The sequence below is a fragment of the Odontesthes bonariensis genome, chromosome 5 (assembly GCF_027942865.1).
Source record: "Odontesthes bonariensis isolate fOdoBon6 chromosome 5, fOdoBon6.hap1, whole genome shotgun sequence".
Lineage (NCBI taxonomy): Eukaryota > Metazoa > Chordata > Actinopteri > Atheriniformes > Atherinopsidae > Odontesthes > Odontesthes bonariensis.
In genome coordinates, this window is record NC_134510.1 from 25,746,108 (window position 1) to 25,760,034 (window position 13,927).

General features: G+C 41.1%; 1 protein-coding gene across 4 annotated transcripts in view; it reads left to right on the forward strand.

The window, feature by feature from the left end:
- grin2db (glutamate receptor, ionotropic, N-methyl D-aspartate 2D, b) overlaps positions 1 to 13,927 on the forward strand; it is a 59,886-nt gene that overhangs the window by 8,438 nt on the left and 37,521 nt on the right. For all 4 annotated transcript variants that reach the window (XR_012769815.1, XR_012769816.1, XM_075465696.1 and 1 more), the window contains exons 2-4: positions 11,919 to 12,257; positions 12,467 to 12,673; positions 13,652 to 13,918. Coding sequence is in view for 2 of the 4 variants with exons in the window: in XM_075465696.1 (XP_075321811.1) it covers positions 11,970 to 12,257; positions 12,467 to 12,673; positions 13,652 to 13,918 (762 nt within the window). In the remaining 2 variants the exon portion in view is untranslated. The remainder of the gene's footprint in view (positions 1 to 11,918; positions 12,258 to 12,466; positions 12,674 to 13,651; positions 13,919 to 13,927) is intronic.

Sequence of the window (13,927 nt, forward strand, 5' to 3'; positions counted from 1 at the left end):
TGGCAGTGCGAATGCAAACATAAAGCCTCTTACAAAGCTATTTTATTCATTCAAGCCAAGTTAGTCCAGGCTCATTAGGCCTACTGAAGTAATACCCTACACTATATGAATTGCAGCTGCAAGATCCCCAGACACTGGCCTTTCCACATGAAAGCAGGACCTTACTGATATTTATGTGAGAACACTCATGAGGGTAGTAAACCATTTGTAGCGGATGTCTTCTGAATGGGTGTGTTTGCGTGTGTGTGTGTGAGAGAGGGAAAATAAAATAGAGACAGTACCGAAATATTTCTGTGCATCATTCAAACACAAATTTTGTTTATGCAGCCTGCACAAGTCAAAACACAGTGGTGTGAGCCTCCAGTATCCTGAGGATTAAATGAATGACAGGGGTTTGAACGACAACACACACACACACACGTACACAGTTGTGCCTCCATCAGTTTGTAGAATGGACATTTATCTTAATCATTGACTACACAGATAAAAACACGAGTGAATAATTCAAGATTTATTACAAATAAAAGTGAAACAATTGACAGATCTTTAATTTTTCTCTCACAGACTAGACAAGTTCATTCTGGAGCATTACTGCTATTACGAGACGTGTGCGGAGTTATGATAATGAAACATAAAACACACTCTCCCCTTGAGTAATTATAGACTCTGTGCCAAATGTTGTGAGTTGGAAAGATGAGATGTGGATTATGTCAAATATTTCTGTCATAATCGTCTGTAATGGATGTGATTTCCAGTTTCTACTTTTTGTGTCTCGCGTGCCAGAGAGCTCAGTGGGTAAGACTATGACATTTTCCTTTTTGTTAAAAAATGAGGTCAGAGAATTGTTCGTGCTACATTGTGGCAGGGTACAGGGTCAGCCTCATCTAATTTCCATCAATCCATAAAGGGACGTGAAATGAGAAGTGTCCTCCCATTCAAGTAATGAAAGTTATCCTCTCATTGTACAGATGTCCAATTAAATGACATTGTCTCTTGGCAGGGGAGCCTAATCCAAACCCATGAAAATATAAATACTTTATTTTAATAAAATGAAAGATAGTCTGAACCTGAGAGGAGTGAAAGGCATTTCATAACACCACATTGAAGTTAAAGGGGCTTGAAATGTCAGAATAAAATGCAGTTTTGCTGTGAAGAAACATCAAAGTAAGATGTCACGGTGACTGTTTCATTTTGTTCCTGTAAAAGGTTACAAAATACAAAAGGGACAACCGGAGACTACCTGCTAGACATAAACCTGTTTTTGACATAAAGAACCGACCGAGGTTTTTAACTTTTCCCTTCCGAGAATGATTTTATTTATGATTTGCATGTATTTTTTCTGCATTTGCTGTTAGCAGTGAAACATTTGATTTATACCTTATTTAGAGGAACACCTTCCCATACAGTGTGTGCCCCTCTATGTGAATTTGTCTTAAATTTGTAAACCACGATTTATTCCCTATGTACTCTTTATCAGCTAACCCCTTACATTTAACTGATCCACATAAAAAACGTTTCTCAACAGAAGCAAGCCCCTCTAATCTGGTTATGAGCCTGTGGCATGTGCAGTTTAGAAATATTGTGCATTCCCTGCAAGGACCTATAGTGCCACGAGGCTTTGATAGATGGCTCCATCGTTTTTTTCATTTGAATGGCTTATGATAGCAAAAGCTATCAAGTCCAAAGGAGGCAGTAGTGGCAGCAGCAGGCTTTACTACGGCTATTTACAGCCATGCAGTAGAAACACACAGCACTGTACACCCTGCTGCTGTGCGCTGCGCTACTTGCCGATCACTCTGCACACTATGCACAATGGGAACAACAGCCGCTCGCCTGCCTGGTGGCTCTTCTACTCTACAGGGATCAAAGAGGGAGAAGGGGAACGATAGGGTGGGAGAAATGAGAGGAAGTAAGTGAGGGAGGGAATGGAGGAAATAGGGAGGGAAAGAAGTACAGGACAAAGACACGTTTGGAAAGAAAGAATGGAGAGAGTTAGAGGAGAAGATGCGAGGGGAGCTATAGAAGGAGAGTTAGTGAAACTGAGATGCTGCAGAGTGGGGCAATGGAGTGACTTAATGAATGAATGGATGAGAGGATGAATGATTGAGCAAAAACACAAACCGAACTTCGGGAGACTTAGTAAGTCAGTGTGTCTGCGAGCCTGTCAATGTGTGTGCCAAGTGAGTGTGAGTGAGGGGGATGAGTGAATGAACAAATGTAGCAGGACAGAGAGGGGGAAAGATTGGGGAAGGGAGGAAGAGGGGGGGGGAGGATCTGTTCCGTCAGAGAGGACACACTCCAGTGGCTGTGATTGAAGTATGGGCCAATTAACACGAGGAGCATTGAGCTCCAGCTGCACTCTTCTCTTCATACCTCCGCTCCCACACACTGCCATCTTACCCCATACAACACGCACACAGTGATTCACCCAGTCATATACACACTGTGAGCAACACACTGTGCTGGCACTTTATCTTATCTTTTAGTAAAGTCCAGCTATGGACCGAAAAAATTATAGAGGCTACATAGAGTAGTTTCCTTAAGCTCACTGTGGTCTTAAACATGGACAAATGAAAAAGAGATTAAGTTTTCATTTTCAGGAGCACTCACAATGAGGAGCTGCTATTTCTTCAAATGGTTTACACAAGACTCTCTATATCAAAATGCATATTTTTGAGGGTTTTTTTTGTGTTCTCTGTGAAAAGCTGCCTGGGCTGATTCAGTGCAGCTCGTGCCATAGGCAGCAGGGAGCAGGTCCATTACTCTGCATGACAGCATGGAATGAGGCAGTAGAGCCTCGATGGGGGCTAAACACAACACTGAACACTCCACCTCTGCAACTCCACACTCCAAACAACACAGACCCCTTCCCCATTCACATTTCCCCACCAGATTTGATGCAACACAACATCTGGCGCACTGCTTCCGATGGAGTTCAGCGTAAAAGGGGCTCAGAACCGTGGTTGCCAGCAAAGGACTTCTACCCGAGCAGTTTTCTCCTCTCCTGGGACAGAGTCCTCCTCAGTCACCGCAGGCCCTCACTGCGGCTCGAGCATGCACAGTAAAGAGGGAGGAGATGATCTGATTGTTTCCCTACTGTCACACAGCAAGAATCAGTTTAATTTTGTCCTTAGCGGCTATACAAGTTTTTTGTCTCTTTGGTGGTTGTAATAATAACAAAGGCTTCTCTGTTACAGTGCTTAAAGCAAGGATCAATTTCAAACCAAATTCTAAGGGCTTGGGAGAACAAAACGAAGGACGGGGGAGTTCTCAAATTAAAAAGATAATAAACTGAAAATGAACATTCAAATACAAAAACAATGGAAGACAGGTTCTTAGATTTAGTTTAAATGTTGCAGTGGCACATGAAGTGTGAAGGTCTTCACACAAAACTGTAAAACACTTAATTCACTGAGTGAGCTTCACTAGACAAGGGGGTAAATGTCTTTACTTGTGTGTAAAAATTGTGATTAAATACAACTCCAATTCCAAACAAGTTGGGACACTGTAAAATGTAAATAAAAACAGAATGCAATGATTTGTAAATCTCATAAACCAATATTTTATTCACAATACAGCATAGAAGACATATCAAATGCTCAAAGTTAGACACTTTACTATTTCATTTAAAATAATGAGCCTGTCTTGAATTTGATATGGGCTGCACGGTGGTGTGGTGGTTAACATTGTCGGAAGCAAGATAATTCCCAGTTAGAATTTTGGCTGGGGCCTTTCTATGTGGAATTTACATGTTATCTCTGTGCCAGAGTGGGCTCTCTCTACAAGTATACCTGCTTCCCCTCATTTTTCAAAGATGTGCATGTTCACTCGATTGGTAATTCTGAATTAAACCTAGGGGGGAGCATGAGCATGCATGGTTGTTTTTTTTGTGTTGGCCCTGCAATGGATGTACCCTGCCTCTCACCTGATGGCAACTGGGATAGGCTTTAGCTCCCACGCAACCCTGGCTTGCTCGAAGCTGGTAAGGAAAAAGGAATTAATCAATTAATCTGATGACAGCAACACATGTCAAAAAAGTTGAACAGGGCCATTTTTACTACTGTGCAGCATCCCCTCTTATTTAAACTACAGCCTAAACATCTGGGAACTGGAGGTGACCAGTTGCGGACTTTTGGAATAGAAATGTTGTCTTATCTGATTTGGATTTTAGCTGCTCAACAGTCCTGGGTCTCCTTTGTTGTATTTTTGTGTTCCATGATGCTTCAAATGTTTTCAGTCGGGGAAAGGTCTGGACTGCAGGCAGAAGAGTCCAGCACCTGTTGTTATAGATGCAGTATATGGTTTAGTGTGGCTTTCTTGAAATATTGAAGACCTCTCCTGAAAAACATAATCTGGATGGGAGCATATGTTGGTCTTAAACCTGTGTAACTTCCACCATTGACGGTGACTTTCCAGATGTGCAGTTTGCCAGCTCTATAGGCACACATATACCCCCGTACCATCTTCCTTTTTGTATGATAGAACTTTAACCTGAGTTTGTGGATGGCATGGCAAACTGTGCTCACAGACAATGATTTCTGGAAGTGTTCCTGAGCCCATGCAGTGATTTTCATGACAGACTCAAGACTATTTTTAGTGCAGTGCTGCCTGTGGGCCCAAAGATTAGGGACATCCAATATTAATTCTTGTAGGTGCCCTTTGCGCACAGACATGTCTCCAGATTTTCTGAAACTTTTGATGTTATTATGGTCTGCAGAAGACAGAATTCTTTGCAATTTCGTGTTGAGGAACATAATTCTGAAATGTTTATTACTCTGTCTCTATATGGTGCACTTATTATACCCAATCATGTTACTGACCTGTTGCCAATTAGTTACAACATGTTCCTTCAGGTTTTTTTTAAATTGGGATTGCATTTCTCTCATGAAGATAATTTTTTTCTCATTACATATTGCCCCCTTTTATAAAATATACCCATACCAAGTCTTTTTGGCTGAGAAGGAGCTTCTTTAAACATGTATGTGGCATTTCTTCAGATGAATGATGAATGAATGCATTCCACTGATAATTATTTTTCTTTATTAGCTCATATGTGTGTCTGCATGAAATTTGCTCATTAACTTTCTGCTCACTCAAAACAGTGTTTTGAGAAGATTTTTAGTAGCTACATTGCATTCATATTAATTAGCAAACTGGCAAACAACTCCTCTAAAGAGGAAGAATTCTGACTAATGTCTCATGTTGTTTTTGACACTTTTTGAGAAAATAGATTCTGATAGTAATAAAAATTAAAATTCAGTGTAGTAATAAGTGCCAGTGCCAGAGAAGGGAGAGAAGCTGTGCAGCTGCTGAGTGAGGAATTGTCTCCTTATAGTTTTTTTCAATTATACTCATAATATATAACCACATGCGCCCAGTGTCTTTTTTCAAAGCACCCCGTCTTTCTTGAGTGGCCGCTCTGACCTTAGTATTTGAAAATATCTGAACCCTTCAGAAAGGCACTTTTTTGGCAATACGAACAGAAACTCTTACCAGGATCACAAGCAGAAAAATGGAGGGAGAAACCTGTTCTCACCTCTGTTATTTTCTTGTCCGGACACTTGATATTGCTGGTGATACAAGTAATTTGTTGGAACAAAGCTGAATCTGTCAGTTAAAATGAAAATTACAAACAGTTTGTCCTGTAGATGGCAGTAGAGAACACACAGGCGAGCTTTTTTGTCTTTGGCTAATTGTCTGCCTCGGTGATGCCTCTCTGTTATAGAGATGGCTATGAAGGAGTCTTATTCAAAAATATCCCCTTTTAAACCCAAAATTATATTTAGAATTTTTTATCCATGAAAAATCCCTTCAATCTTTTAAAAATAACCTAGGTGCAAAACTCTGTAAATATTTGAACAAATACACAAAAAATGGTCCAGAAAGAGAGCAGCAAAGCAGTAGTAGAGACTCTTATGCTTAGCTAAAGTGAAACAAATTAACAAAAAACATGCGCCTTCCACCTCATTGTATTAGTATGCAGCTACTAATATGTGGCTGAAAGCTAATACAGCCAAAATGTCAGGCCCACCTTACACATTGAAATAATTGGTTTAGTATATTTCATATGAAGTCAGTGAGTTTTAGTCTGTCATAGGTGTGTTGTAGTTAAAAGGTGGAAATGCTCTGCAATGGCGTTAAAATGGTTAAAAAACATCATTACCATCAGAGGCAGTCTTTAAAATGTCCACCTCTTGAAGTCAAATTCAATCTTCACTCTTGTCTGAAACTCTCTTTTTGGATTATTGATGATGAATTTCTCAATTCAGGCAGGGTGGATCTTGTTGCAATCGCCTGGCCATTATTTGTATTACGATCGAGGCTGTTCTTATGTCTGTTTAATTTCCTCCTTTGTTTCCTTATTTACAGTAGATGCTGTCAGTAAAAAAATCTGCTGATCTATGTTTGGTGTCCTTCTGTGCTCGTAGTTTCTGTGACCAGCACTCATGTAGACATTATCTTACAACCTCTACAACAAATCAATGCAATGTACCACAACACAAGTGCCGACCGTAACTTAATGTGCATTACGGAGCTGGTCTGGAGGACTGAAAACTGCCATAACTAAAAGTAAAGTAAAAACAAAAACGTGCAAATTCGTATTTATTTTTGCATACAGTAATGTAAAAAACGGAGACAGAGAAACATCAAAAAGAACCATGAAAATGAATGGGCTTGAATGGGAATTAAAAGACAAATAAATACATCTATGAATAAAAAGCTATATTTAATAATATATAAATAACCTAGTTTAGATAGATAAAGGCAAAATAGAAAGAATACATATTGAAAAATTGAATACAGATATGAAAGAATAAATATATTGGTAAATAAATAACAAATTAACACTGGACAAAGTTAAATCAATACTGTTGTAAATTAAAGTAGAAATATAAATGTGTTTGACATTACATTAATTAGTGCATTAATTAATTTTCACTTTTATCAATTTATTTATTTATCAATTTATTGAGTAATTTCTGTTATTGCATTTATTTTGGATTATGGCCATTTCAGTCCCCCATAAGATGGTAGGCTACTTTACTTCATAAAGTAAAATACACCGACTGGTGTAAAGAATACACCGGGAATTACATGATTCCACCCACCTATCATTGTGTTTGTCCTCCTACTGCCACAAAAACAGCTCTGGGTGTGGACTATTTTGTCTGGTACTTTGATGTTAAAAGACAGATCCTTAGGTCTTCGTGGATCATGGGATGGGGTCTTTGTAAAGTGGTGTTGCTTCCCACAGATGCCATCAGATCTAGGGAATTTGGAGGTACACATCTCAGATTTTTTTATATGTACTTTGAGCCCTTTCTGATCAGTTTTTGTGGGATTCACAACTGTGCTGCTGGGGATTGCTGCTACTATAGGTAAGTGCAGTTGCCAAATCGGCAACATTTAGGTATATGGCAAGTTACATAAAAAGTTACACCTATTTGAATACCTGGCTGCTGATTTTCCCAGCTGATGAGCAGTGTTATTCACTTTAGGTGCAAGTGGTTATAATATTGTCGCTCATTGGTGCAATTTGTATAGATGTGTAATCAGGGGTGCAGATCCGATGTCAGGATTGGGGGGGGGTACAAAAGTTTTTTTTTTTTTGCCTGTATGTAATCATGCCACCATACATCACAACTTTGTAGAGGCTCGCCATATCATTCAAAAAGTACTTAACAGAGAATCATTTATTGTGCTTACCTTTCTTGTTTATATATCCCAATCATTGGTCTGTACTCACAAAACGATGCATTTGGAAGTTTGTACATAGTCCAGGAGTTTATTATTATCAACACAAGCCTAATAGCTTTTCTGCTGCTAAAGCTGCGTCGACGTCACTTCTGGGAGCTTGGAGCTTCAAAGTAAGATGAGGGTTGAGCTACTACTGTAGACAACAAAGCAAGGCTGCTCAATTTCTCCATTATTAAAATAAATTCACAACTCTACAACATAAAAATTCATGTAGAATATAGCATATAGGCCTACTTTGTTGTCAATTTAAGTAGCTTAGAGCGCAAGTTTACTTTTATTTTACTTTTTTTTCTTCTTCCTCGTCGAATTTCTGTCGTCATCTGGTATAAGTGATACAATTGGCTATGAATTGCGCGCAGGGCTGCATGGGAAGAACCTGACGTCATTTGATAGACATTCGTAGCGCCCAATAAACGGCTCTAGGCATTCGTAAACCACGCCTCAAATACGAGAAAATGCACACCTAGTTCCCAGACCACCATCTCATCGAGATTGTGGACGCGTCAGCCAGGCTATATGAAGGTATTAATTGGGTGTTTATTTCTCAAACCTAAATCAGGTATTTGCTCTCCTAATTAAACTAGATATTTTATGTCCTATCAGATATTCCATTTGGTAACGCTAAACAAAGAAAGTATAATAAAAGAAAAAAAAAGAGAGATTAAAAGGACACTAACTAGACTATAGAACAGGACAAGAGCAGGTTTTTCCAGGACTGGAACTGAAGGTCCAGCAGATAAAAAAACTCTCATTTTAATTCCATCTACCAACCTTCCTACCACCTAATAACGGCTCGATTGCTGGTACAGTAAATAAAGCTGACAATCACACATGCGGCCAGAAGTAAACAAAGAAATGTAAAGTAGGTTCATAAGCCGTTTCTCCTGGTGACTGAACTTTTTGTGCATGCCTCCTATGTTGCATGTCTTCTTTATAGATGATTATAGAGGATAATATAAATCATCTAGAACATCAGTACTAAATCATTTGTTTTCAGCAACCCAAAGCTGCAACCTGTTCTGATATTTCTCAGACCAGTGAAACAGTTTGTGCATACACTAACCATTACTTCTCATCTGTAATCATTTGGAATCACAGTGAGCACATTATGCAGGGTAAATCAGAGATATGATAAGATTGTGTGATGATTGTCGAGTACTGGCTGGCAATTTTGGAAGAGAAAGAGGAGACTGACTTGTCTGTGTGACCATTTCGCTCTTATCTTCTTGATTAGCTGCATCTGTCAGCCTAAGAATATTCCTGCTATTAAGCACTCTGTAAATATTCCTGAAGATGTTTTTAGTTTGCCTCTAACAGTCACTGGCATGTGCGCTGGCTTCAGTTCTGCTGTGTAAATGCCATTTTCTTGGTTTAAAAAGAAAAAACTAAATAAGCCAAGCAGAAAAATAATTATACTCTAGATACAGTAAGCTGCTTAAGACAGTGACTGACAAACTGAGAGATCAGCACTGCACAATACAAATACTTTCAGTGGAAGTGCTGATATAATGATTTAGACAGCAGTTTATGATTGGAGGTGCATCCACGATGATGAAATTTGAGTTTTAGCATCTATAAGAATTGTCTAAGAAAGCACTTTTACAGCATTTTAAAGGCTTTCAATTTCATAAATTCATGTTTTCTTTATTTAAAGAAATGCAGCTCAGTGTGCATCATCTTGGCAGCGATCTGCATCTCAGCCAAACATAATCCAGACAGTGCTCCTAATGAGGCACACAGTTGAAGAAATTTCTCGTCGTACATCAGTAAATGATTCCTTGACTCAAATGTTCTGCAGGGTAATCCATAAACCTTTTGATTAATTGATCCCAAATAAAACTTTCCCTGATTATGGGCTGTCCCTTGCCAAATGTAGTGTATTTGCAGCATAAGCAACTAAATAAGAAGAGGCTGCAAAGACCGGAGAGGATTGTTTTGAGAGACCGAGGGGGAAATATATCCAAAAAATACAAACATTTGCATTTTAACGGAGGAATAATTTGTGGTAGCAAATCAAATAAAACATTTATCTCTTACTCCCGCTCTCCTTTTCTGCGTGTGTGAGTCCACCTCATTGCATGCTCTTTAAGATTCAGCTTGCAAAATTTCACAGATTGGGACACATAATGAACTGTAGTAAGTTATATTTGGATGAGGATTTTATCATAATCTATTTGCACCTTATTTCATTGTGTTGCGTTACAGTGAGAGAATGTTTGATAACAGGCAGGGTACACTGCAGGAAAGGTGGGTACTGTATACAGTGACACACTGTTCACACTTGCAGCATGGCTCACTCTGGTGGAATAGCACATGCTGGCTGAGCAGTGCAATGTAAACACCTCATGAAAGTGAAATACAGTGACAGGCCTAACAGTTAATGGCTTGAAGCTCAGCACTGTAGAATACATCTCCACCAAATGATATGATGTACTGTAATCTTGCAACTTCATCTCTGGCTCTCTTATTTTCTCTGTCTGTCCGTTCCATTATTTTTTGCCACATCTTCTTGACATGAAAAAGACCAAAAAGAAGAAAGAAAAAAGGGCAACATAGAACTGTTATTCTCCTACTCTCCTTATTACGTTCTCCTTTTCCCTCTCTCCCACTAACAAGTCTGTCTCTCCCGATCTCTCCACACCTCCATCTTTTTCTCCAACCCGTATCTTACGCCTCCCCATATTTCCTTTTTTTTCTTTCTACCTGCACCACACACACAAGCACACACATACGCACAGCGCTGTCACTCAAAAACGGCGGTTCTGTACCATATTTGTTTAGGCCAAACACGTATACACGTATTGCAGTAATCAATATTTCTTTTCCTGCTGCTCTCCCATATTTTACACCACCTTCAACCCTCCCAGTCCCTCTTTCCTCTGCTTCCCTCCATCCCTCCACTCTGTCAGTCCATCTTAAGTCATACGCCCTGTATTTACAGTACTTTTCATTTCTATTTGCTCCAGAGCTCCCTCTCGTCGTTGCTTGCTATCCTTCATTCCTCCAGTCACTTTTTGCTCATGTCACCCCCCTCCACTTCCATACCCACCCCTTGTTTTCTTTGCTGCCTTCTTTTCTATCCAAAAGACTGATCAGGGTCAAAGAATCGGCAGACTGTGACAAAGAGACGAGAGTCGGATGAAGACAGAGCGAGAAACACAGACAGGGGGAAAGGGAAAATAGAGATGCAGTGAAGGAGAGTGACTTTATAGGGAATATTATGTCAGCAAGCCCCTGTTAATCAATGCAATTGTGTTTGGTGCCTGAAGCCATGAAAATTGGGAGAAGAGATGGGAAATATGGAAAGACAAAGGGAGCAGGGGGAAAGTGAGAAGGAGATGGAGAATGGGAGGGTGGCCAGTTGGCACCAGAAGTAAATTGAAAATGATGTGCTGGGTTTTGTGTGTATGTGTGTGTGTGTGTGTGTGGCTCACATATTAACCCTGCTATCGCACAGGTAGTCATTAACTCTCTTTGTGGTTATTTGTGTGCGCTTGTGCATACTGCATTAACCCTCACATCTCTGTATTGTTAAACAGCTTTCCCAACGTAGTAGAGCCATTAATTCATTAAATGGATGTCTGTGGAACAGCTGCATGCATGTGTTTGTGCATGGATGCAGCTGTGTGAGGGTGAGTGTTTACAGTGATCTTAATTGTTGTTATCATTTATGCAGCACAGTAACCACTTCCGCCCCAACCTTTGTCTGTGGCTCCTACTACCCCCCCAATAATTTATCTATTTTCTCATATTGTTCCTTCTCAGCCTGCTGTCTAAATAGCACTCATTTAATCTTCTCTCTGTCTTGGCTTCTTCTCATTATTTCATTGTTTTTCCCCACTGCCTCCCATATTCCCCGTCCAGCTTTTTTCCAGCCAAAGATAACTTTTATTACCTCATAACTTGATTCAGAATTTGTCATGAAGTCTGGCCAGCATGCAATCCTATCAGTTTATTCTTCCTAACTCTGAGTTTACCTCGATCTTTATGTGTCTGTCTCGCGGGCTCCATCTTCTGTTCTCCTTCTTTATTCTCTCTGATTTGATTTGATGTCCTCTGTGCTGGACAATATTACAAAAAAAGAGTTTAACTGAATCTTTTCTTCTTTTGCTTCTTCTTCACCTTTTTTCTATTCTCCTTGCTGTTTCTCTTTCTTCCAGGCACCCTCTCTTAGTGCAATATATATCTGCCTCCCCCCTCGGCAGGTTGCCATGGTCGCCATACCTACTCTCTCTCTCCTATTGGTCCTGGCAGAGTGGGCAGGTCTGGTGGATGCGTCCCCCCACCTCCTGCTCCGGCCGAGCCCGCGGGAGCGTGATGCAGGGGCCATGATGAACTTCAACATCGCTGTGATCCATGCTGGCGCTACAGTGCAGGCAGAGGCAGCGGTGGCTGGGCCTGGAGGAAGGGTGCTGTACCCTGGCTTCGGTCGGGTATATGGCTCCCTGGGGGAGAGCGTGGTCACCCAATGGGGCTCTGCTAACGTCATCTGGCTACAGGTTTGATGCTGTGTCCTCTACCTAGTGCAGCACATTGCTGCTGCAAGGCAACATGGAATGAGCAGACTCTGCTCTTTGACCACATTGTATTGTTAGTCAGACATGACATGGTATACTACAGACACCTTCTATGTGAATAATACACTGTCAAGACAACCTGCCCGAGTTGGTTGACTCTGTTTTTCTTCTTCCCTCCCTTCATCTCCCAGGTGAATGACAGTAGCCCTAAAACGGTGCTGTCCCAGCTGTGTGAGCTGTTGGCGGCGCGGCCCCTGCAGGGTCTGGTTTATGAAGAGGAGAGGCCCCCTCGGACAGCCTGGGGTCCATTGGCCCCCATGCTGGAGTTTGTCTCTGCGCAAACAGGACTGCCCATAGTGGCTGTAGGAGGGGGAGCGGGGCTGGGGAGGATGCCACAGGTATGAGAAGGGAGGTTGGGATTGGGGTGGGAGAGTGAAGAGGAAGTGTTTGCATCTTTTTTTGCGTGTGAGAGATTAAGTCACGTAGATTATGAGAGGCAAATCTTCCAAATATGTGATTGGGTACCTCCAAATATGAGGACTAGCAAGCGAAGGAATGGTAATAATATGTATGCCGTTGTCCTGAGGCAGTATGGATTGACAGGACTATGAATGAAGTGTAGAGGGAAAGCTGCTTATATTGCCATTACAACTGACAAAGTCATAATGTGGTGCATCCTTTGTGTGAAGAAAAGCTTTGGGAAAGCACCAATGTGATGAAGGGGAAGCTGAAGGTCAGTGTCACTGATCTGCAGAAACTCTGCACTGTTTGATCTGTAAATGGCACCAACTGGGGCTGTCGCTCTGCCTCTGATGTTCCTGGTAGGGGAGCAATGAGCAGACATGGGTGTGTACGTGAGCGGGTAAGGATAGTGTGTATGTACAGTATATTTTTGTGTGATGAGATTGTATATAATTTAGAGAAGACTTGTGTCATATTTCATCACCAAACAGGGAAAAAAGAAACAAAAAGTTGTATATTTCAGCTTAAAAAGTAACTGTTTTAACTATTCACTCTTGAGGAATTAAATTGTATCACTCTGATAAACATCTTTTGAAGATGTACCCCAGCCTAGTCCTCATCCCCTCCCAACCCGTAGCAGACTTTTTAGAAACACTCCCTTCTGGACGTCATTGGAGAATTACCTCAACAGTCCAAGCTGTTTTAGCCCTACGGCTGCGTGAATGCTGCTGCTGTATAAAAACTTCAAACCCCGTGATGCCTTTATGTTGTGCATTAAGATGGAGCAGTTCAGAGCATTGCAGTTCTCTGTAGTGAAAGGGTTTTTAGTTTCTCATAGTATTGTGTGTAGACAGAGGGGATGGATTTTGTGGTGAGACTTTTAACCACATCTGCTGCTCTCCTCTCCAAATCAGGAATCAGGTTCCATCTTTCTCCAGTTCAGCTCCTCCACTGCACTCCAATTAGAGGTCATCTTTGAGGTGCTGGAGGAGTACGATTGGACCTCCTTCTCCGTGGTGTCCACACGTCACCATGGCTACCAGGATTTTTTGTCTGTGGTGGAGGGCCTAACGGACGGCTCGTTCATCGGCTGGGAGAAGAAGAGCGTGGTGATCCTGAACGTGACCGATGACCCTGGGGGTGCACGCACGCGCAGGCTGCTGAAGGAGAACGAGGCGCAGGTGAGACAG